Raw genomic sequence first — 26,299 nt, 5'->3', positions numbered from 1 at the left:
ACACCGGGAAACATGAAATTTGGTGGGCATGTAGCCCCACTAGACTTTTACGGAAAAATTTCGTTTGGTCCCCGGGGGCCACTCCCCCCCCGCGCTGGGCCCCCCCAAACCCAAAAAATGCAGTTTTTCCTAAATAACTACCTGAACCGTGGCACCGAGGATGAAGAAATTTTTATGGTATGTTGCTCTTAAGGGCCCACATCAACCTAGCCCATAATCACTCATTTGTGATTTGCGCCCCTCCCATAAAAAATGAAAATGCAATATTATTCTGCTTTAATCGCCCCTATCTTCAGTTGAGATGTTCAGAACTGCACCATATTTCATGTGTATGATTAACTTGACATCCTCTGGGGGTATGCTAAGTTTCGTAGAATTTCATCCATGGGGGGGTATAAAATAAATTCATTTATGTGCACATTTAGTGACTGTACACTCATCGGCCTGTAGATGGTGGTGTTGAGCGAAGGGTTGCTGGTTTAGGATGATACTGTCACACACACACACATGCAGGAATACAAACAAACGCAAGCATGCACACACACTGACATCCACACGCACAGACACACACCCATACACACACATACAAATCCACATGCACACACACACACACACAAACACACACGCGCACACACATGTACGCACGCATACATACACGCACAGACACACACACACACACACACACACACACACACACAGACACACACATACACAAACACACACACATACACACACACACAGACAGACATGCACATACTACTACTTTTTTTAGGTATCAGCCATATACCCGATTTACCAATACCCAATGTGTTATGCTTGGGCAGTATACTAATGACGTGGGTGGGACATGTTTCATGCCATGTTAGATCACATCCTGAGAGTCTACGCTTTCAGAAAATATATAGTTTATATAGTTGAATCAGTTTTCTCTTCATGGTACAGACCAAAATGTATTATGTGTACACTTTCTTCACCTAAATCCATAAAATCCCATTAATTTCAATGGGACATTTACTTAAGTGTTCTAGGTACAGTGGGAATGAGTTTAATTTTGTTAACATTGTTTTTTTTAAACTCTGGGACCAGGGCTACAAGATAAAACCACTTTTTTGGGGAAAAAATGTTTTTTATTTCAGTAAAACACAACAAACCCATGCCAAAGTCAGATAACAGACTTTTACCATCAACAGGCACCTCAACCGTTTGGTAGAGGTTTGTAGAAATTGTCTGTGAATTATTAAACAAACTGCCGATGTAGCATGAAAAAGACTTGCTTGAACACAATAAGTGTGTTTTTGAAACTCATTTTTGTAATACATTATGTAGGGAAAACCACTGTTATGGATGTGACGTTTTCACATTATGGATGTTAAGTGTCTAAACTAATAACTTTTGATATAAAACTTAAATAGTAATGGCAAATAATTACAAAACTCTAAATTATCCATGATCCACAGGAATACTCCAGACAGTCTTTTAAAATATACAACTTATATACATAAACACGCAATACAGCCAAATTGCTCCACGTCATTTATTTTTGTGGAAAGCCAGTGCAGGCCTGAGCGGCGGTCATATTTTGTACCGCCATGCGGTACATCTAGTTACACTCAGTGTAAATTACAATCTTCTGTTGCATATTGCACACCTGTACACACAGATGGTCTATTCGTTTATTTTGTTATGTACAGTATATACATATGCGTGTCTTTCACATATCTTTATTATTTATCTTGTATTTTACTATTTGTGTCCTGCTGTTGTCTCTGTGAACTGAAAGCTTTCTCTGTCACCAATGCAAATTCCTTGTGTGTGCAAACATACTTGGCAATAAAGCTCTTTCTGACATTGTAAATAAATGTACATTAAATGTCAACATATAATGTACATATATTTACAATCTTTAAGTTTGTTTGTAATAAACATCAAGCCAGCATATTAAGTTCTCTTGTAGCCAATAACTTTATCCCTTAAATCCCAGCTTTGATAATCAAAATGACATACTGAAACATTTTTTGTCCTATGAAAATAATTTCTTTATGCCTTAAAATCAGTTGAATGTAACTCTTCACCCTAACTCTGCCGCCTTTGGCTTTTTAAAATTGTAAAAAAAATTGTAACACATGAACACACGATAGTTTTCTCATGCGCACACAAAAGTTTCTCGTACGCACGCGATAGTCTGTATATTTTTTATTTTTGCAAAGGTCCCTTCAGGGGCTCCGTACTTTTCTAAAACTTTCTTGGTTTATTTATTTTCCAAAACCTTTTCAGGTTTTTCATGACCGTATGATCTCTGAATTTTTGATACAATGTGTAGCCAGTGTTGTAATGTCACTGTCTTTTAAAAAAGCAATCCATATGTAGATTTGTGTTTGTTTTTGTTGCTTTTCCAGTTGATTAGTCTTAAATGTGCGTGCATACTGTGTTTGGAGGAAAGCGTGGTTACGGTGTGAAGCTTGCCAGTCACAACAGTGAACATTTACTTGCTTTTTGGAAGAGATAAAGCCACTTGAAATTGAGTTTTTATTTATTTATATTCTAACTACTAATATTAGATTTTATATAAAAAAAACATGGCTAACTTCATAGGTTAACATCCAGAATATGAACAATCCCTTTTATAAAAGTAGATTTTTGTAAAAAGTACCATAGGCCTAAGTGCTGTAAAAATCATTTAACTCCATCAGAATAATCTATAATCAGTTTTTAGTCTGTTCTCACTTTGGTCTCATTTTGCAGTTTGTCAGATTTCAGCATTTGAAACTTTCTACTGAACATCAGTCCATTAGCTCACAGTACTTACAGTATTTTCTTTAGACAAGGAAATACCAAAAGACACAGTGCTATAAACAATGTGACTGGTCCTGTTGTCCTAAAATAACTAAATAGTGAACTTTAAATCACACTGTAACTGCTTTAAAGTATAATGATACTAACAGTATATTTCCCAGGTAAACTAACCGTGCTGATATAATTCCAGACCGAGAACGGTTTGTAATCGTGTCGTGCTTTACCAGGCTCAAGTGGAAAAACAACTGGAACTGTTCTTACTGTTCTTAGAATTGTTCGGGCCGATGGTGGAAAAGCAGTTTGTCTCGCAGTTCTTCAGGGAAAACTCACTCAAAATGGCACAGGGAGCAAAAGTCCACAGAAGATCACTTTAACACCACAGATTACCAAACTAAAAGTATGATTTAATAGTCTCCGTAATTATACTTTCAGTTTGGTAATCCCTGGTTGTCTGGTGTTAGTTGTGTAAAGTTCTTTTGCTATTGCGTTTCCTTGTGTTATTTCGCTTCCCTATTTGTGGATTAAAGTGATCTTCTGTGGACTTTTATGGTATGGCTACCGAGCCCACAGCCCTCTCCTCGGACAGCACGTCATATATGCATATCTGACTTATTTGTGTGAACTCGTGAAATCTCAATTCTCCAGCTGCAGTCGTCTTTGTTGTAAACTAATTCAACCCAAGCGCTCTTTGGTGACGTGGGTGATTACGTAACCGCAGATCATCTGTCCATCATCGATTAAAGCCCGCCCTGGCAATTTGATTGGCTCGGCCTTTTGGGAGCCGGGCATAATTACTCCTCAACGGATCGAGTCCAGACCGAACTTCCTGACCAAAAAAAGTTGTGGGCGGGGTTCGGGCTGGCACCCAGGCTAGCGCTCTCCATGATGACGAGGAAGTTTCAGCAAAGATCAGGATAAACTGATTTTTAGCCCTTGCATTAGCTCTACTACTAGATGTATTCATGGAGTTGAGAAATAAAAACCCGCCCTGTACAGCTCTGATCAGCTGTTCGGCTGAGCTTTCGATGTTGTTACGGAAAGGCAAAGACCAGAAGACTAAAGCAGAAAACAGGACATGAAAATATAGTTCCCATGGGCTATTTTTAACACTGTCACACTAGTTCTGTACGCTGGAAACTGTTATAACAGCAGATGTGAGCAGCATAAAATTTCTGAAGAACAACACGTCCACTGAAATTTTTATTGAATCAAATTAAATTGAATGCAATATTACTTGTTAGTTAGGCACCTAAAAGTAAGTGTGACCAATAGGAAAATGCAGTTGCAGTTCAGGTGAAATGCTGCAGTATAAACAATGTAACCTAAGCTCTGTTGTCTTTAACTAAACAGTAAACTTTAATCACACTGTAACTGCTGTAAAGTATAATGATACTAACCGTAGATTTTCCAGTTTGCATTGTGGGTTCTTCAGTAGATCACTGAGGTTTCTCACTCCAGAGTCTCCTAGTTTATTCCCACTGAGGTCCAGCTCTCTCAGGTGTGATGGGTTTGAGTTCAGAGCTGAAGACACTGCAGAACAAGCTTCATCTGTCATCTCACAGCTTCTTAACCTGCGTTATGAGAAAGAAAGAGCAAGAAAATAAGATAGAAGATAAGATGATAAATTATTCTGTAAAGTCACATCCTCTTCGTAAACAAATAAAACAAAACAGACATTCAGAGGAAGAGAGATCATCATTCAGGGCTGTACACTGCAGCATCTACACTGAAAAAAAGATAATAACTACCTTCCTAATATCCTCTGTCCAGCTTTTTTGGAGTGTGTTGCAGCCATCAAAATCAACATTTGTTTATATTTACAAAATACAATTAAGTTTGTCAGTGAAAATACTTTTGTTAGTTAAATAAAGGTTAAAGAGAGTTGAATCACAGATTCTTGATTTGATCACATTTTACAAAATATGACAACTTTTCTGGACATGGGATTGTATCATATTATTATTTATTATTCATTTATTTAATAAGAATTATTATTCATGTGACAGTAATAGCTAATATAATGTAAATCAAATGCACTGTAAAATAAATGAAAATGTATATTTCTTAAGTAAATATATATTTTTTACTTTACAGTAGGGAAATTACCAAACTTTTTTAATTTCTTCACTTGCATTACTTTTATTTAGTCAGAAAACTAAAAGTGCAATGTGCAGCAAAATGTTTTCGGGTTCAACCCTTCATCAGTGCCATGTGCTTCCAAGCATCTCCTGCACAAGGCAAGATCCAGTAAATCCTCATGCAAGAGCGCTTGACATAAAGCATTCTCATGTTTCAGTTGGGTTGTGACTCATGCACCTTTCGCACAGCAGCTGCAGTTTTCCATATGCGTTTTATCCAAATAAACGGGTTATTCTCTACTGTGACAGGCGGATGATATTTGTTCACAGTACGCAGACATGACTAATCGATAATCAAATTCATTATTTGATTTATTTGATTATAAGCAATTTTTGTATGTTAAAATAAGGTTTATGTACATCCCTGTCATTTATTTCACCAGATCACTAAATACTAAAGAGAATATTTTTTACAAGTATATAGCTTAGTGTTCAAGCTAATTTAAGCAGTTTGATTCTTGAATGTGAATGTTCCTCACCTCAATCTCTCCAGCTCACAGCGTGAATCTCTCAGTACAGCAGATAAGTGCTTTGCTCCTTACTTTAGTTGATTCCCACTGAGGTCCAGCTCTCTCAGGTGTGAAAGGTTTGGAAGTAGAGCCGAAGTCAGGGTGTGACACTGTTTCTCTGTAATACTGCATCCACACAGACTGAAGACACAAAGAGAAAAGACAATCAGAGCTATGATGATCAAACTAAGAATTGTAAATATTTGTAATTCTCTCTATCAGCCCGCCCTGGCAATTTGATTGGCTCGGCCTTTTGGGAGCAGGGCATAATTACTCCTCAACGGATCGAGTCCAGACCGAACTTCCCGACCAAAAAATGTTGTGGGCGGGGTTCGGGCTGGCACCCAGGCTAGCGCTCTCCATGATGACGAGGAAGTTTCAGCAAAGATCAGGATAAACTGATTTTTAGCCCTTGCATTAGCTCTACTACTAGATGTATTCATGGAGTTGAGAAATAAAAACCCGCCCTGTACAGCTCTGATCAGCTGTTCGGCTGAGCTTTCGATGTTGTTACGGAAAGGCAAAGGCTGATCGGTTGGTTCTTGTCACATGACCTGCGGTGTGTTTGAGGCATTCTGAAAAGTTGAGAATTTCATCTCGCTGCGCCTGGAAAAACGAGTGCGCTTCTATTATTCTTGTCGCGCGTCTACATTTGAAATAACTAACTTGAGCTCGCAAAAGACGCGATATGTGAACGGCCCCTAACGAATGAACACACCTGAACTGAAGACTAATTAACCTGTAACCTAGGACACTAACAGGCAGGGAACGAAAGAAAGCAGAGCCAATTACCAAACTAGAAAACTGACCAGAAGACTAAAACAGAAAACAGGACATGAAAATATAGTTCCCATGGGCTATTTTTAACACTGTCACACTAGTTCTGTACGCTGGAAACTGTTATAACAGCAGATGTGAGCAGCATAAAATTTCTGAAGAACAACACGTCCACTGAAATTTTTATTGAATCAAATTAAATTGAATGCAATATTACTTGTTAGTTAGGCACCTAAATCTAAGTGTGACCAATAGGAAAATGCAGTTGTAGTTCAGGTGAAATGCTGCAGTATAAACAATGTAACCTAAGCTCTGTTGTCTTTAACTAAACAGTCAACTTTAATCACACTGTAACTGCTGTAAAGTATAATGATACTAACCGTAGATTTTCCAGTTTGCATTGTGGGTTCTTCAGTAGATCACTGAGGTTTTTCAGTCCAGAGTCTCCTAGTTTATTCCCACTGAGGTCCAGCTCTCTCAGGTGTGATGGGTTTGAGTTCAGAGCTGAAGTCACAGCAGAACAGCCTTCATCTGTCATATCACAGCCTCTTAACCTACATTATGAGAAAGAAAGAGCAAGAAAATAAGATAGAAGATAAGATGATAAATTATTCTGTAAAGTCACATCCTCTTCGTAAACAAATAAAACAAAACAGACATTCAGAGGAAGAGAGATCATCATTCAGGGCTGTACACTGCAACATCTACACTGAAAAAAAGATAATAACTACCTTCCTAATATCCTCTGTCCAGCTTTTTTGGAGTGTGTTGCAGCCATCAAAATCAACATTTATTTATATTTACAAAATACAATTAAGTTTGTCAGTGAAAATACTTTTGTTAGTTAAATCAAGGTTAAAGAGAGTTGAATCACAGATTCTTGATTTGATCACATTTTACAAAATATGACAACTTTTCTGGACATGGGATTGTATCATATTATTATTTATTATTCATTTATTTAATAAGAATTATTATTCATGTGACAGTAATAGCTAATATAATGTAAATCAAATGCACTGTAAAATAAATGAAAATGTATATTTCTTAAGTAAATATATATTTTTTACTTTACAGTAGGGAAATTACCAAACTTTTGTAATTTCTACACTTGCATTACTCTTTTTATTTAGTCAGAAAACTAAAAGTGCAATGTGCAGCAAAATGTTTTCGGGTTCAACCCTTCATCAGTGCCATGTTCTTCCAAGCATCTCCTGCACAAGGCAAGATCCAGTAAATCCTCATGCAAGAGCGCTTGACATAAAGCATTCTCATGTTTCAGTTGGGTTGTGACTCATGCACCTTTCGCACAGCAGCTGCAGTTTTCCATATGCGTTTTATCCAAATAAACGTGTTATTCCCTACTGTGACAGGCGGATGATTTTTGTGCACAGTGCGCAGATGCGACTAATCGATAATCAAATTCATTATTTGATTTATTTGATTATAAGCTATTTTTGTATGTTTAAATAAGGTTTATGTACATCCCTGTCATTTATTTCACCAGATCCGTAAATACTAAAGAGAATATTTTTTACAAGTATATATCTTAGTGTTCAAGCAATTTTAAGCAGTTTGATTCTTGAATGTGAATGTTCCTCACCTCAATCTCTCCAGCTTACAGCGTGAATCTCTCAGTACACCAGATAAGTGCTTTGCTCCTGACTTTAGTTGATTCCCACTGAGGTCCAGCTCTCTCAGGTGTGAAAGGTTTGGAAATAGAGCCGAAGTCAGGGTGTGACACTGATTCTCTGTAATACTGCATCCACACAGACTGAAGACATAAAGAGAAAAGACAATCAGAGCTATGATGATCAAACTAAGATTTGTAAATATTTGTAATTCTCTCTATCAGCATTTTCCATTTCAGAAATGTCAATCGAACGGCAACTACACTGAATCGTTCTTCTTCAGACTGTTGACCTGTCACCGTTGGAACAAGCCCAACATAGAAGTTGCTCGCCACAGAAAAGCACCTCTTAGACCGAATCACAGGCTGCGATTGTGAACGCGTCACTCCTCTGCTGTGTGTGTTCTGGTGAGACGCACAAGAAGCTGAGCTTGAGAGGCGCTGTCAAAAGCTGTTATATATTGGGGATTTGAATGGACCAAAATATTGTATATTGTTCATCCAAAGCATCACTGAAATATATAAATGTTTTTGTTTATTTAAATTAAAAGTTAAGTTCTGATCTATTATTCTCTCTTACTGTTATATGACATTGCAAAGTGAAACTATTCCAGGTGTTTTTCATTGCAGGTTTTGAATTTGCAGGTTAGGCGCAAGATTTTTTAAAAGGTTTAAAGGGGCGCGACCAAAAAAACACTGAATGTTTTTTCAAAATGCAAAAAAGTTTACACAATTTCAGATCAACTTCGAAAGGGGTTCTTCCGTGTCAATGTCATCATTTGGGTGCTACATTTTTACTCTCTCTCTACCACCAAATCGGATCAATAATGTTGATGACATCATTCTGCATTTAACTTTCCATTCATATCTTCTGTCAAATCAAATGCAGCTTAAATTTTCCAGCTTAAATGCAGCTTAAATATACTTCTCCAGGCACTACAGTAAAAATAATATTAAATGTAATGTAACATTTTATGTCACTAAAACAAAATACTTACATCAGTGTGTTGAGTTCATAGTGTTTATCCTGCAGTAGAGAGGCGATCTGATTCACTCCTGTGTCTTCTAGTTTGTGTCCACTCAGGTTCAGTTCTCTCTGGAGTAACGGGTTTTTACCCACAAGTTCTGTCAAATATTTACAGGCTTCCTCTGCAGTAGGACTCAAAAACCTGCAGAAGGGAAGATGAAATTTAAATGTCTTTATGGCTTTAAGCAATATGTGAGAAACATCAGCACAGAGAAAACTGGCTTGTGAAACTGCATGTTTGTGAACATCTGGAGACTCACAGAACTGCTGTAGAGAGATACAGTAATGCAGTGAACCTGGGCTTGATGGCATTAAACTACAGTTTCAGAAACATTTAATACCATACTACTGAATACCATCAGTACAATTCAATCCTCTACAATGCGAGTAAATCACTCGCATCTGCAAGTAAATTTTCACTCTGGGCACTAAATAATGTCTATCACAAGCTAATCAAATTGGCTAATCAACTCTTAGATTTTACTCAGTGTGTGTTAGAGGCAAAGTATGAGTTTGGAATAGTCAGAGTGTTCAGCAATTGAAAATATATCTGAGCACTTGATAGTTTTGCTCTCCGTCTGTATTAGTTCAATTCAGCTCAATGGATGTGCAGCCAGCGTAAGGATTGTCCACATAAGCACCACCACCAGCAAATATGCATGCATACATGGTTACCAAGTTTTAAGTCTAATTATCAAAGTTCTATCATTAAATTGTGCTTGATTATCATTATATAATGCTTGATTGACTGATGTACGTTCAGATATTTAAAAAGCTGTGGCATTTTACAAAGACAAGCAGATTTGATGGAATCATATATATATATATTATATCAGTCTGATGAGTAAACAAAAAAATTGACTAGCCAATGGCGATTCTATTGCCAAGGTGTGCGTAGACGGTATCTAAACAAAACTCAGTAACCCCCACTGCAAAACCTGTGGAGCTTATTGTATTACTGAAGGAATATTTTGTATGAATATTTAGCATGCATATTTATTGTGTGTTATTTGATCACGTCTCACCTCAGTGTTTTCAGTGAACACTTCTGATCCTGTAGTAAATCACTGAGCTCCTTCACTCCTGATTGTCCAGGATCATTTCCTCTGAGATCCAGCTCTATCAGGTGTGAAGGGTTTGACCTCAGAGCTGAAGCCAGAGCTTTATAACCTTCTTCTGTGATACTGCAGTCTGAAAGTCTAGAAAAAAGGGAATTTATAAAATTCATCAAGTTATTGTTATTTTACGATTAATATAATTAAACATATTTCATACTGTTCAACAGTGATGGGGAGTAGTTAGCTACAGTACAAGTCACGATACCACTAATATTAACTACATTTTTTAGTATCTGGACAGTAGCAGTTACTTTAAAACATTGTAGCTTTTCCAGTAGCTAGCTACTTTTTCCAAAGAGTATAGAAGCCCAAGAGGTGAAACTCTGTTGTGTTATGGGTAACAGTCTGTAGATGGCGCTGCGGAGGCGCGTCCGCCATTATGGACTGAAAGCTGCTGAAATCGTTAGCGCCAGTCAATGGCAAAATCCATTTTAGTAGGTGTTTATAGTTCATGTGTGCACTTGCTAGATTGCACATCTTTTTTGTACCTTTCCGCCTGTAATAGGACATTCATAGATTGTTTTTTTTCTTGCCATTGAAACGTTCACTGTGTGCACTTTCACTGAAGATGTTGAAAAAACAAGTTGTTAATATTTTTGTGATATTCTATGTAAAAGAAAATTCTTTAGAAATGTTCATTTATAATGTTATTTATTTATTTATTTTTCCAAATCATATATATGGTGATGTTCACTAATTTCAAAATCAACATTTGAATAAATATCTTATTACTGTGTGTCTGCCTATATATTATTTCATGAATTTCTGTTATTCATATAACAAGGAAAATGCATAATAGAACATAAATATTGATAGATTAAAGGTTTGCAGTAATTTTATAATTGTATCTTTGCAAACCGTAAGTGGTAGCAGTGGCGGATACAGAATGTCATTAATAGGTGGGCCTGGTGAATATACGGGGGGCCTCGGTTTTTTAAGCTTATGCTACATTTGTCGTTTAATGAGATGTAGCCTAATATATGCTGTATATTAATAGAATTTTTGTGTGACTAAAATACATAGATTCGCCTATTTGAACATCATACATCTAAATGGTCCAGTGGTAGAACTTTCGCCAACAGTGTCAGAGGTTGTGGGATCTAGTCCACACCATCGTAGGTTTTTTTTTTTTTTTTCCATCAAAACTTATTATGTTCATCAGTGGTTGTATATCAAGGAGGGAGACGTGTGTATTATGATTTCACCAGAACGAATAGAGAGTATCCGCAACGGATTGAAGCGCGCGCGAGCCACACGAGAGAACACTGTATCCGCGCCACTGATCGCAGCGGCAACGAGCACTTTGATCACTTGATTTAAAAAACACATTTCAGCGCTAGATCGTCTCTTATTTAACAAACGAACGAAATGAATGCTCTGCTGGTTAACTGGAGATGTTTAATTTATTTGTAGAATTGGTACATTCGTGCCGCGAGATGTTTTTAAAAGTGGTGGGGACATGTCCCACCCGCCCCACTCGCAAATTACGCCTATGTAACACGCACGCCTGATAAATATGTCAACTATAGCAGATCGGTACTTAGGTAGTGAATTTAACTACCTTGTACTCATGTCAGTCAGCCCTCCCGGCTGCTTTAAACCTGAAGTTCATCTGTCTGTCACGCGAGTCGCAATAGACTATCACAACGTTAAGTCAGTGCGCGCACTGAGAGTGGTGTTGCGTGATAGCATCACTGGACTGCCACGTGATATGCCGACATAATATTTTTCTTTTGTAGCTATTTTTCGTAGCTATTGTACATAAATGTCCTCAGGAAACTATTAAAATGAAATTATTTATTAATTCATTATTATTATTATTAAAATTAAAAATTCAAATTGTTTTTATTAATCTGATTGGTTGGGCCACCGGTCAATCTGGGTGGGCACGTGCCCACCCAGGCCCACCCATAAATCCGCGCCTGAGTGGTAGGCTAATGAAGCCGATTCGGTGGAGGACATACCCTTACGAAAAAGTACTATAGGAATCTTATAGTATTTTTGGGACAAAATATTATAGTAATCTTATAGGAATACTATAGTAATTTGGCACATACTACAGAAGTACGATAAGACTACTATATAAATACTATAGCAGCTTAAAAATATTATAGAGGTATAACAGAACATCATAGAAGTATGTTATGTTCAGTAATACCTCTATAATATCCTAGAGCCGCTATAGTACTTCTATAGTAATATTTTGTCCCAAAATACTATTTTCCTAAGGGTAATTAGGCCATGCATAACCAACACATAGACGTATATTTTCTGTCATTTAACGTCATTTAACGTCGGTCATCCTCATTAATGTATTTTAAATTGTTTTCATATTTAGATATGACGGCCAGAAAAAATTAAGTTATGTTAAGTTTTTGTTATGTTAAGTTTTTCAGTGCCATTGACTCCCATTATTTTTCGGCGTTTTCCTTCAGTTTTCAGTCCATAATGGCGGCCGCGCCGTCACGTCATGGGGGCAACTGTTGCTATGGAGCGTTCTATAGAGCTGGTAAGTCCCGCCCCTTCCGCAAAACCCCGCTGGACCTCAAAGTTGAAAAACCGTCAATGCAAGTGAATGGGAGAAAATAATTATTTTCTGGTCCCGTTTGAATTGTGCCATGAATGTGAACATATGTTGTCTGTGAATTTTTTATATAACTTTTCGTGTAAAGAATGCTACAATTTAGCGGGTAGAAGTTTGATACGGTTAGACTTTGTGTGAGAGCACTTTGTGGACTACAACTCTCGACGCGTTTGAAACGTCAACACCACTAGCACACGGACTAGCTCACGGATCCCGCTAAACATGGCTGTGCCTTTGGTGCACTTCACCGCCTTCTTTCAGGGAGAGGACAAAATCGTTGAGGTTGGCGAAAACCACGGGTAAGTCAACTTTATGGGGTGACGTCACATAGGCGACATGTAGTCTTTTTTCGTTATGTCTTTTCCACAACTGCTAGCTGAAGAATCATACCATATACTGTCAAACTCGTAACATGAAGAGTTATATAAAAAATTCACAGACAACATATGTTCACATTCATGGCACAATTCAAACGGGACCAGAAAATAATTATTTTCTCCCATTCACTTGCATTGACGGTTTTTCAACTTTGAGGTCCAGCGGGGTTTTACGGAAGGGGCGGGACTTACCAGCTCTATTGAGTTTCGCCTCTCTTTGCTTTTTCCAAGTAGCTGTGTAGCGCGACTGAAAGCTACACTCCATTTTGCATTCTGATGAATCATGAGCCTGTATTGTAATGCATTATTGCAACGAAGCGTCTTCTTACTAGATAAACTAAATTTGCTCATTACCACCATCTGTTGTTACATCATGCCAGGGTCCCCGCGGATCCTTAAAAAGTCTTAAAAGGTCTTAAATTAGATTTTTTAAATTTAAGGCCATAAAAAGTCGTCTTATTTTTACTTACAAAAGGTCTTACATTTTAGATGACACTTTGACTTAGACTTATCTAAATGCTTTCGAAATTAAAACGATCTAATTAGCGTAGGCCTACGTATTATTTTTTTAATTCTATCTTTGTGGATTTGCTTGTTCACGTGACAATTCGCGTCACTTACGGCAGCATTTTAGCCTACGTCTGTCTCCTGCACGCGAGAGGAGAGAAGAAAACTAGTAAGTGTCAGTTCAGTTGTAAGTTCATTAATTATGTGCTTAGGAGTGTGCGATATTGTCTATGAACTATGATGATACTGTAATCATTGTTTTAACTATGTACGAGACACTGCGAGTGCGAGCTGACATCGCGTTGTCTCTCATGCTTGCTTTCACAAGCATGTGACTGAAAGCTACACTCCATTTTGCATTCTGATGAATCATGAGCCTGTAATGCATTGATGCAACGAAGCGTCTTCTTACTAGATAAACTTGCTTTGTGTCAGTGCAGTTATACATGTCCCCAAATGAGTTTCTGTCTTATATTTATATCATATTATGTTGTTATGTTAGAATATCACATGAGCAAGAGTGCCATTTTCTGTGCACAACTGCAAATGTGCTATTTATTTTATACAGCAGTTAAATTAACAATAATGTTAACATTGTGAGTTACTTTTTGGACACAATATTGTCAATTTTCACTTTATATCGCCGACGAGAATTTCATAATGAAGCCGTGGTCCAACAGACAGCGATTTTTTTTTTACTGAAATCCGCGTTTTGAACTAATAATTTTACCGATTCATTTTACAGATTCAATGAACAATCACTTGTTTTTCTGAATTAATTAATAATGACAAGACAGTGACTTGCCGTCACCTACTGGTGGTTTTAGTTTCAGATTTAAAGTATCCTTTAATTAAAATTATAAATCATTTCATATTTAAATATTGAATAGCTTTATTTATGCAATTGTAAATGAAGTATAAATATAGTAGGCTAATGCCAGTTTTGATGCCGCTTCTGTGTCACCTCTGCACTTCAAGGATGGATTTTAATTTAATGATTTAGTTTGACATTGGTACTGTGTTATTCTAATATAATTTAATTTGAATGTTAGAATTTGACATAAAATTAATTTTGGTCACTACTGTAAACTGACCACTGCATAGAATATAAAAAATATGAATATCTTTGTGAGTCTACTGTGAACAACAGGCCTAAACCAGCCAGGGTACCAGTACAAAAACACAATCAGTAAAATATCATCTAATTATTATCAACAAAACTTTGAAAATATCGCAACATATTTTGTCAATATTGCACATCCCTAATGCATGGTATTAATTTAGATTTCTTCAGGTCTTAAAAAGCCTTAAATTTGACTTTAAAAATTGTGCAGATACCCTACTTTACAGTCTGTCCACCATCAGGAGATTGTCTGAGGATTATGTAAAGGATGTACAGGAATGGGTATTTCACATGAATCGGCTGTAATTTATGCAAACCAAATATTAAAATGCAGTCTACATTAAAGACTTAAAGTGCATATGGAAGGTGAATAATAGCTTTTTAAATGTACTACTTATCCTGCTTTATTGCACTCTAAATCACAATAATGAACCACCATAGATTAATCTGTCCCGTTAGTTTTGTAATGAACCTAAAAGATCACAAATCGAACTGAAATAAAATTGCAATATACTATAGTAGTGCACTTATTACTTGGCAAAGGATGGTTGCGGTGGGATTTCAAGCAAAGCGCGAGCAGTTTATGATTTGTGTCTCAGAGCGGCTCTTTTCAGTAAATAGCCTATCGCATGTGCTGTGAGTTCAACCTGCATTTTTTGATTACTCCTGTGTATCCAGTTTGCATTCATTTTGTTCTTGTATTGATGTTACATTAGCAATTCTGCACTTTGACAGGAAGTTTGAGATATAGGCTATATTTTTTGTGTGTTTTGGATAGTTTACAAAATCAAACGATTGGGACACTTTTTGCCATTGAAATGACTGGGAAAAATTGTCCCAGTTAACCTGAATTCACCCCACTCATTGAAACCATAATTGCATTACAACATGTTAAACCAAATAAACCCCCCAAATATTTTACTTAGCTTGAATGTAACTTTACTTTAACTTTTGAGCAGCTTGTAGCTTGTCAAACTACAGATTCAGAGTAGCTTCCCCAACACTGCTGTTAAAACATAAACTACTATAAAAAACATTCAAGTTAAGTGGAATCAAACAATGGTTTATTGAACTCACCTGAGTCTCTCCAGTGTACAGTTTGTATTTTCTAATCCATTCTGGAGTTTCTTCACTCCTGAATCCTGCAGATTATTGTTGCTGATGTCAAGCTCTTTCAGACTGGAGTTTGATCTCAGGACTGTAGCGAGAGCTGAACAGCTTTCCTCTGTTAGACCACACTTACGCAGCCTAAAATGATGAACAGAAGAGGGAGAATTTACAAACACATTTCCAGAGAAGTTGGTACATTTTGTAAAATGCAATAAAATCGACAGTCTGTGATTTGTTACTTTTCTTTAACCTTTATTTAACTGACCTTTAAGTACACAGAAAATATTTCCGATGTTTTTACTGACCAATTTAATTGTGTTTTGAAATAAAAAATGTGACGTCTGCATCACACTCTAAAAGAGTTGGGACTGAGGCATGTTTACCACTGTGTAACATCATCTTTTCTTTTAAATAAACTTTTTAACTGTTTGGGAATTACAGTTTTGCAAGAGGAATTTTTGCCTAATCTCGCTTGTTACAAGACTTCAGCTACTAAACAGTCCATGGTTGTTGTTCTCTGATTCTCCTTTTCATGATGAGCCATACATTTTTAATAAGAGAGATCTGGGGCCGGATTCACAAAACATCTTAAAGGGCACTTATTATGCCCCTTTTCACAAGATGTAAAATAAGTCTCTGATGTCCCCAGAGTGTGTATGAGAAGTTTTAGCTCAAAATACCCCACAGATCATTTTTACAGCATGTTTAAATTGTCACTTTTTGGGTGTGTCCCTTTAAATGCAAATGAGCTTCTGCTGCCGGCACAGGGGGCGGAGCAGTGTCAGGACAATATCATCTCTCACGGAATGATTTTATCAAAACAGAAACTCTCAGTAACGCTGTTCATTTCGACCCGGAGTCGGACAATAATGCCCACACAGCCAGAGAATATATGCTGTATAGATATAGAACAGGTATAGTTTAGTTTAATAACAGTTATAATGTATTTGTCATCTGCTTTTATCCACTATTAATACAAGCCTGTTGTAGCGGACCACAGTTTTACTCCAGAAAATCACTGTAAGAGCTGAATGAACACAGTATAAGAAGTGCGCATTAAAGTCTTATCCATAAACTCTCTCTCTCTCCGTTTCATTATCATCAAGAAACACAGCAAAGTACACAAAACACTTGTTACAACTAACAGTAAACAAATATATACACCTTTTCAGTGGGTGCTTAATAAACTGGTAAACTTTATAACCGTAAAACGACTCGATGAGCTGTCATAAAGTGCACCCTCTCCCTTCCATTACTGCCGTGATCAGTACATTAGGCCTATCACTCCGGAGACTGTAAGATGGATCATGAACAGTTGGTACTGATCCATCCTTGAGTAACAATGGGAGTAAATGACGACTGTTATGTCCAAGACTGTTATGAACAATTACTGATAATTGTTCACATTAAACCATATAGATTTTTGGGTGAATTTCAGGTGATCTCAGCATGAGAGAGAAAAGGAACGGGGGAATGGGGGGTCAAGGGAAAGAGATGTAGATTAGGATGATGCCTAGTTGAGACTTGCGTCTCGAATGGTGATGCTAATTTCACAAGAGAGAGTTCAAATGTTAATTTCCAGAAAGGTCCTTTGTCTTCTCAGGGAGTGGTTGTTCCTCAAACAGACTGCCGGCATTTTCTAATTTCTCAAGTCTTACAATAGGAACCCATTCTATGAGTGCCCATCTGTTTTCAATGAAGCTAACTTCGGCAGCTTGGTGTCATTTATGTAAGGGTTAATGCCCTTCGAGGTGTCCACTGTCAGGTATTAATGGACGACGGCGAGGCGTGAACCGTCCGACGCGCAGCGAAGTCCATTAATACCTGACAGTGGACACCTCGAAGGGCATTAACCCGCTTATACCATGGTCACTTGCCAAATAACACATTTTTAAAACATTAGTTCATATTTTAATTAGTTTTACAATCGAAATCTAAAGTTTTTACTAACAATAACTTGGTTTCGGATATAGTCCGCTCAGCTCGTAGAACCCTTCAGTTTACTGCCTGTTGCAGCTGATGTAGCCAGCGCATTTATTTATTAATTTCGAACGGTAAACAGTCAGTTTCACCAGATCTCTTTTACTAGGTGTCCTCTATCACTTTTTAACAGACACCCTGCAGCCAATCAGAATCGAGTATTCACCCAGACCATGGTATAAACACTCATTAAACTTTGACGGGTGAGGTGCTGACAAAAGAGGGTCATTGCGACACTGTAAAATGATGGCGCCATGCAGCCATGTGCTTTTTTAAACAGATTTAATAGGGTTTAATGTTACATTATCAGCTCGGAAAGTACGCTAATTTGACTAGAAAAAAATGGAAGGAACAATTCAGGAAAAAGGTGGATTGGCAGAAGTACTTGCTTTTTGGTGTGTTTGCATTGCAGAAACTAGGAATGATTTTAGTTATAGGAACTCCTTTTAAGGGGAACTAAATGAGCTCCTACTTCAGAGTAGGGTCTAAACCAGCACTATAGGTACTATAGTGACGTAAGTGTACGCTGACTGGCTGAATACATGAGAAACACAGACACTGAATATTTTTAAAAGATGTGTAAACAGTTTACTTACGGCAAGCTTACATCACTGAGTTCCAGCTGGTGGTGTGCATGCTATATTACCCCAGGGGAATATTTATTCTCAGGGGACCGCCCTGGTGACCAGTTCCTATAACTGAGTTCCTATAACTACCCGGGTGCAAAAGCCCTTAAAGAAGGGTTTCAAACTAATTTTAGGTTAAGGGCCAGATGGGCAGAAATACTTTTTTTCTTCTTTTTTTTAAACCTTAGTGCGCTGACAATTACATTAATATTAACCATACAAACTACAATTTCTATCCGTCTGTATTCAGCGTCTGCCTGTGTTAACAGGCAAACAAATTGTGCATGTTTTAAACAAGCTGTTTTTCGCAGGTCCGGAATAGAGATCGGACAAAATAAAAATAAATAAAATTATACATAAAAAATAATAATTTACAATAAAAAACAATACTCACATCAGTGTGTTGATTTCACAGTGTTTGTCCTGCAGTAGAGCAGCGATCTGATTCACTCGTGTGTCTCCTAGTTTACGTCCGCTCAGATTCAGCTTACTCAGGAATAACGGATTTGTATCCACAATTCCTCTCACATACTGACAGGCTTCATCTGCAGCAGGACTTTGTAATATCCTAGAAACAAAGACAGTACATTGATATTTCACAAGTGTGCACGGCACAGATGTGGTAAAAGAATATTGTTGCAAGTAAGTGCAGAAATATAGTTTCATGATTTAATTCACTTTCAGATAAAATCTTAAAACTATTGCCGTTTAATTTGTAGAAAACACTCACCTCAGTGTTTTCAGTGAATGGCAACTATACTTTTGTACATTAATGAGGTGTTCCACTCCTGATTGTCCAGGATCATTTCCTCTGAGATCCAGCTCTATCAGGTGTGAAGGGTTTGATCTCAGAGCTGAAGCCAGAGCTTTATAACCTTCTTCTGTGATACTGCAGTTTGAGAGTCTAGAAAACACGAAAACTTAGAATGAACACTAGAACTAAAATGAACACTGCTGTAAATACAGTCAGTTTTGAACTCAGGGCTTAAAGTGAAAAAAAATCCTGAGCCTGAACTTTCTGTGGCTCAACCAGGACTTTTACCAAGCCTGTTTTTTCTATTAACCAATTCTATGAGCAACAGCACAGTCATATTTTCAACGCATTAACTACTATTGTGCCAAAATAACTGAAACTTTTGCAGTACTAGGCTTACTGTGTCAAGAAAATAACAACTCCATTCTCCATATAGCGTGTGTACAAGCTACATAGCTGCTAGTCTCAGCCTCAGACGTCACGCCCACGGAACGTTGGCTAAACGTCTGATGCATATGGTACACTTAACTGGAAACACTTCAGGAATGTCGAAGTCGTCATCTGATTGGTTGAATTTTATCGGATTTCCGGGGGCGCGAGTGTCGCGTTTATTTTCGGTCCGCCGGGAATCAAAGCGCAGACGTGTGATTGCGGAAGAAAAACTGTTGTGTTTACATGAGTGACAATGCGCATTTATCAAGATCAGCTAAACGTAGGATTCTCAAAAGTATGCGTGCACGAACAGATCAATGACTTACTGCTTGTTTTCTTCTCCTTCTTTGATTTTCTGTGCTGACTGACTTGTTGCACGCCGGTCTGTTGTTGTGGGGACATTTCCACGCCCCGAAACGTGACGCTGAACGAAACGAACTGTAATTGGTTGTTTGACATGTCGGTCAAACGGCCTTATGGGCGGGCCTTGGCCAAAGAAAGCTGCTATGAATTCCAGACCTTCAGCCGTCAGTCTGAAGGTCTGGCTACGCGAGACTACATAGCTGCCAACTTTTGAGTTTTGCTTGGAGTGAGATTTATGGCGGCGGGGGGGGGGGGGGTGAGAGATGGTGGGGTGGGGTGGGGTGGGGTGGGGTGGGGGGGATGTTGGGGGGATTGGGGGGGGGATGTAAAAAAAATTATTGCATCACAATAAGTGTATTGTGATTGTCGAAACATTTTAGTAACTAAACTGAATTTTATTAGGCTGAATTTTATTAGTGACAACATGTTACAATGTTTAGCCTAGCAGGGTTCCCACACCTTGGTTGACTTCAAATTCAAGGACCTTTCAAGGACTTTCCAGGTCCAATACCCTCAAATTCAAGGACTTAATGTGGGGACACATTTGTTGTGTCCAACAACAAACGATGAGGTACCATCGTAGTTTCATGCGCACGTGAGTACCTCATGCGGGAAACACTTAACATAACTCAGGGTTTTTCCTGGCTCAAAATGAGGCGGATGTGGTAAAATCCTATTAATGAATTTTAATAATAAGGTAATAAAAATGTTATTTTTTGTAGATCATCATATAGCTTATTGTGTTTCCCACATAGTTTTTGTGGGTATAGCTTGATACCTCTAGGGGGGTACGGGGGCTTGCCCCCCCGTAAGAAAATTTTGTACATTTTAAAGATAAATTCATTAATCTGGTGCACTTTGAGTCACCCAAATCCACTGTTAAAAATAGATAATCCACCCGCAAACCGCCTATATTCTTTGATTTAGATATCTGCATCTGATCATCACATTACAATTATTCAAATTCTCAGTGTTAAGCATGATAATATGGCAACATATCACACTGAAGTAGGCTGATTTAAAATGAACATTTATTTAAAATAAAAGTTCTTCTTTTGGCAAAATTACATAATTCCTTAATAGCCTAAACAGAGGCTTTACTCCCTTCAAACTTAAATTGTTTAATTTCATTGTTGTTTCAATCTTTCATTACATTACTGTTTGAATACACTACTTTTTTGTACCTTTTATAAAGGGCATTTTTCCCCATAATTTTATTAAATGTATGATCCATCTTTCATTTCAAATTCTTAAATTTGATCAATATATTCAATTAAAATAATAAGACACTAGGCTGTTACCAATCAAATTAAATAATTTACATTGAAAAATTATAACTGTATTAAATTAGATTATTTTAAATATTTTTGAATATACAAATAAGGAATGTTGGAAAGAATGATACTTTATGAAACTAAACCGCCAGCAGGAGGCGGCAGGCGACCGTGTTAATGAGCGAGTCATCGAGTCATTCATTCAAACGATTCGTTTAAACGGCTGATTTATTCAGAATGAGGCAGTTTATGAATGGGTAATTGAATCTTTGACTCAACCGATTCTTTCAAAATGCTGAATCATTCAGTAATGCAACAAGTGTTGCATCCCATGCGCGATGGTTCTGCGGTGATCTTTGTTTGGAACTATTTTCGCTGCTGAAACAAAAACAGTCAAAAACAGTCATTGCGTCTAAAATGTAAGTGACTTAATTTTAACTATTTGTTTATTGAACTGTTATGAAATCAGTCTCGGTTTCAATCTTGATGGCATTCAGGCAAACAGCTCTCTGGTCGCGTGTAGCCTCGAGGCTATATATTTGTTTCTTAACTATAATATGTTATAAAAAACTGCGCGAGCCTCAACAGCGCTACATTGTTACCGTCAGTACATTAGGTAGGCCTATATTATTATCAACTATATGCTATCAATCACCAAAAACAACTCACCTAATGCTGTAAACATACAGAGATATATAATGCGTTTTTTTTATTATAATAACAACTTTATTTAATGATATAAGTAAAAATATAATACATATGTAATATAGTACACATATTTAGCAAAATACTCTCTATAGCTCTTTTTTTTCTAGCCAACTAACGTGCTATAGCCTATATTATGGTCATCAAATGGCTTTCCTGAGGTAAATGTTATGTGACATAATTGTTCTCCAGCTGTTTTATTGACCCCTTTGTTTGATTGATTGGTCGATATTATGTATGAGGAATATACATTTCGGTAAGTTGTACTCTTTCAACATTGTTCATTCGTGTTTATTTACTAGCTAGAGATGATCGGTTCACCTGCCGCTAGGGATCTGTCGTGTCCACTGATCTATATAATGTCATTCTACATAGATCAGTGGTCGCGTCACATTTACAAGCGCCAAAACGGTATTTATTGTTTGAGTTTCGTAATAAAAGTGACAGAATCTGAGAGCTGAGATTTTTTTATATCATAAGTAACCTGCTCTGTCTAGTCTGTCGGTCTCCGTGTCCTCTTTGCTTCGCGATTTTTCTGTGCGTGAGAAAATGGATGTGTCGTGAGAGCGTGTGAAGTGTCAATTGCGTGTGTCTCACGGTGAATGCGTGAGAGTTGGCAGCTCTGAAGCTAACTGCGAACTGGTTCCTGCACAAGACCCGCCCTCCTCTCTAGCAATTGGCTAAGACAACCTAATATCATGCTCCCATTGGCTGTGACAGCTGTGCGCGCTGACTCTTGAATCAAGGTGGTAGGTTGAAGGGGACCGGTGTGTTATTCAAGGGCACATATCGCGTCTTTTGCGCGCTCAAGTTCGTTATTTCAAATGTAGCCGCGCGGTATGCGCGCTCATAATGGAAGCGACGCGCTCGTTTTTTTACAAGCGCGTCCGCGCCGAAAGTGCCTCCGACTGTAATTTGCAGCCTGATAATTAAATTTTGCCTGCGCCGGACCGGAGTACTTTAAGCCCTGTGAACTGTAAATAGTTGAGAAAAAGGGCATGTTGTGTAACAGTATATTGGATTAGTATTCAGTCTTAAAGGGGTGGTATAAAGCCCTTTTCACAAGATGTAAAATAATTTTCTGATATCCCCAGAGTGTGTATGTGCACACTCTGCTGCTGCTGCTCCCGGCATAGAGGGCAGAGGTACAACAGCTCGTTCTTAGCAGCTTCGATTACCTCACACAGACATGCACTGAAAATTTCTAAAACCTTTAGCCTTTTATAATCAACCCAGAGTCAGACAATGATGGAAAGACTCAAGAAGAAGTGACAACATGTAGAAGCAACAGGGCATTTCTGAATTATTAGAATAATTTCTGGTAAGTTGATGAATTTATATTGCTGATGTGGAGTTAACTATCTTCTTGTCATTGATTAGCATATTCTGTAATGATAATCTATAAATCACGTTCCCGGGGGCGGGTTTATGTAAATTCTAGGGTTGATGATGTCACTAACCCGGGAGGAATGTGTGTAGTCTCTACCAGCCGTTTGTTGTAGTCCTTAAAAAAGCGATTTCTGTAAAAGCAAATATCTCCCTTTGATTTGAACTTTGAGTGTTGTAACTTTGCAGATGTTGTTTATGCTCAAACAGCAACATTACACACTAACTAAAGTTAGAAAAGTGAAATCATAGTCAACCACCCCTTTAAGTGACATCAGCCTAATAAACCTGCTGCTATCATTTTAATCAAAGAACAAAAGACAAAGAGAAAAAAGCCCTCACTGCTCTTGACTCAATAACTTTTGTAACTTTAGTTGTAAGCATTAGCACCTGAAACACATAAAGCCGTGTTTGTTTCACTTGTCTTTTCATTCTATTGTATTGTGCCACCGTTTGCTATTTATTTGTTCCAATTTTATTACTACAAAACAAAATTAAAAAACTGTTCTTAGATTTTTCCTCACTTCTGAAGGTGAGTGGACTCAAATAAAACCGATAAGCAAGTGTTGTGGTGTTGAAAGCTGATGGTGAAATGTACTCACTTGAGTATCTCTAGTTTACACACAGGATTCTTCAGTCCCTTACAGATCTCTTTGACTCCAGAGTCCAGCAGACGGCTGTTGTTCAGGTTCAGCTCTTTCAGGATGGTTTTAGAGGAGAGAACAGTAGCTAGAACTGAACAGCTTTTCTCTGTCTGCTCACAATTATTCAGCCTGAACACAGAAACACCATAATTTATTATTCAGCACATATTTAACACACATCAGATCAACAGCTCTTCATATCTGCTCACACAAGTGACTGACAGTCTTTTATAATGAATAAACAGAAGTTATAATGTATAAATTGTTGACTCACTTCATTTTCTCCACTTTACTATGAGAGTCCATCAAAAGAGCAGAGAGCTTCGCTTCATCTAGATCTCCTAATTTATCTTCACTCAGATCCAGTTCTGTCAGTAATAATGGACTTTTACACAGAACTTTAGTGAGATACTCACACGCTTCCTGTGCAGCAGCACTTTTCAAAAACCTACAGGAAGTAGAATTACAAATCAGATAATATTCCAATTTTATGCCTTTTGCAGCTTCATCCTGAATGAGTCACTAAACAGAGTAGAATGATTTACTACAAGCATTTGTATCAATGAATTAAACCAAAATGAAATTTACAGGATGTAATAACCATAAAATATACATAAACATGCAAACACAAACAAACAATATGCCATTTTCATGTATGAGCAAACACCAGTGAGAGAAAATACAGAAATGTATTTTCATTGTTTTCACTTATTACTTCTTTACACATAAACAGAATATCTATAATTACAGTAGCTGATCAAAACTAAAACATGCCCAAAACTAATACTAACAGAAAATGATAATGTGATATGATAATTTGTCCAAACACACATGACACCGCCAGACAAATACACTGAATCATTATCAGAAATTATATGCTGAACACAAATATAACAAAACTTATTAATGGAAATACTTCTGTTGTCCCAGTGATCAGGCAATAATATCTCGGCCACTGATATATTTTGCACCTCTAGTCCAGTGTAGTATTAATATATATTGTTGTGTAATATCTGGTTAAAATCATAGTTATGATAATTGTCTCGTTTATCACCTGATGGTCTTTAATGTATAGCGTTCATCCTGTAGTAAATCACTGAGCTCCTTCACTCCTGATTGTCCAGGATCATTTCCTCTGAGATCCAGCTCTATCAGGTGTGAAGGGTTTGATCTCAGAGCTGAAGCCAGAGCTTTATAACCTTCTTCTGTGATACTGCAGTCTGAAAGTCTACAGAAAGGACATTTATTTATAATAGAAAGTCTGTGTATGAAAGAAGCTGTTAAGCACTTAATGATCTACACTAAGCAAAACGTGTATAAAGTGAGATGACTTTATTTAAATCATAAAAAAACTAATAATTATAATTATTATTATAAAAAGCATTGCCAAATGCTTGGCAATTTGAAAATTTGGTGTGAAAATTTACCAATATTTTTATTTCAATATTAGCAAAAATCTGACCCCACCGATAAGCAAAAGATGTCTCAATATAACATCTGCCATATAAAATAACATAATTTGAATATTTCAATGTACTTCATATTTCATAGCAATGTACAAAAAGGCTAATTTCAATTAAATGGACATTTACACACACAAAAAGTACATTCACGCAGAAATGTAGATAAATGAAAATACACACTTAATTTTCTCCAATATGCATTCAGGATTTTCCAACAGAACACAGATCATCTTTATTCCAGAGTTTCCTAGTTTATTCTCACTCAGATCCAGCTCTATCAGGTTTGAAGGGTTTGAATTAAACGCTGAAGTCAGAGCAGCACCACCTTCTGCTGTAATACTGTTATTATTCAGCCTGAAGAGAGAGAAAACAAAGAGAGAAAACATTCTTTAAATTTATTTCAGCCACAATTCACAATACAGTAACAGAAGGATACATTTATTTGATAGATCAACTAATCTCAATCCTCAAAAACTTTAAAGAACAATGACAGTCTTTTATTAGACTTTAAAATGTAATATACATTTTATTTTGTAAAGTATAAAACAATGTAATATACTCACATCAGTGTGTTGAGTTTACAGTGTTTATCCTGCAGTAGAGCAGCGATCTGATTCACTCGTGTGTCTCCTAGTTCACGTTTACTCAGATTCAGCTCTCTCAGGAGTAACGGGTTTTTACCCACAATTCTTTTCACATACTGACAGGCTTCATCTGTCTCAGGACTCAAAAACCTGCAGATAAGAAGATGAGGAATTCAAATAAATTCTTAAACTTGATCTAAGGAAAAATAACATAAGAAAATGTGTGTGAAATGGTTCATTTTGTATTAGTAAAATAATGATTCTATGAATAATTCACCCGCAAATAATTTATGTTATATTATTGCATCACGTCTCACCTCAGTGTCTTGAGTTGATACTTCTGATCCTGTAGTAAATCACTGAGCTCCTTCACTCCTGATTGTCCAGGATCATTT

The 26,299-nt window shown here is 37.2% G+C and overlaps 1 protein-coding gene across 1 annotated transcript; it reads right to left on the bottom strand.

Annotated features, from left to right (window-relative positions):
* Window positions 1–4,190: 4,190 nt before the first annotated feature.
* On the bottom strand, window positions 4,191–25,668 carry LOC311089884 (ribonuclease inhibitor-like). Its single transcript, XM_084124916.1, has 13 exons — window positions 25,501–25,668; window positions 24,912–25,085; window positions 24,132–24,305; window positions 23,816–23,986; window positions 19,030–19,203; window positions 18,694–18,867; window positions 15,661–15,831; window positions 9,900–10,073; window positions 8,846–9,016; window positions 7,821–7,991; window positions 6,598–6,771; window positions 5,411–5,581; window positions 4,191–4,364 (listed from the first exon to the last, which is right to left on the bottom strand). Exons 1-12 carry the CDS (start codon window positions 25,548–25,550, stop codon window positions 5,470–5,472), a joined length of 1,890 nt encoding a protein of 629 aa, XP_083981042.1. The 5' UTR covers window positions 25,551–25,668; the 3' UTR covers window positions 4,191–4,364; window positions 5,411–5,469.
* Between the last annotated feature and the right edge of the window lie 631 nt (window positions 25,669–26,299).

This window comes from Abramis brama (genome assembly GCF_963993115.1).
Source record: "Abramis brama genome assembly, chromosome: 9".
Classification (NCBI taxonomy): Eukaryota; Metazoa; Chordata; class Actinopteri; order Cypriniformes; family Leuciscidae; genus Abramis; species Abramis brama.
This window is presented reverse-complemented; position numbering and strand designations above follow the sequence as displayed.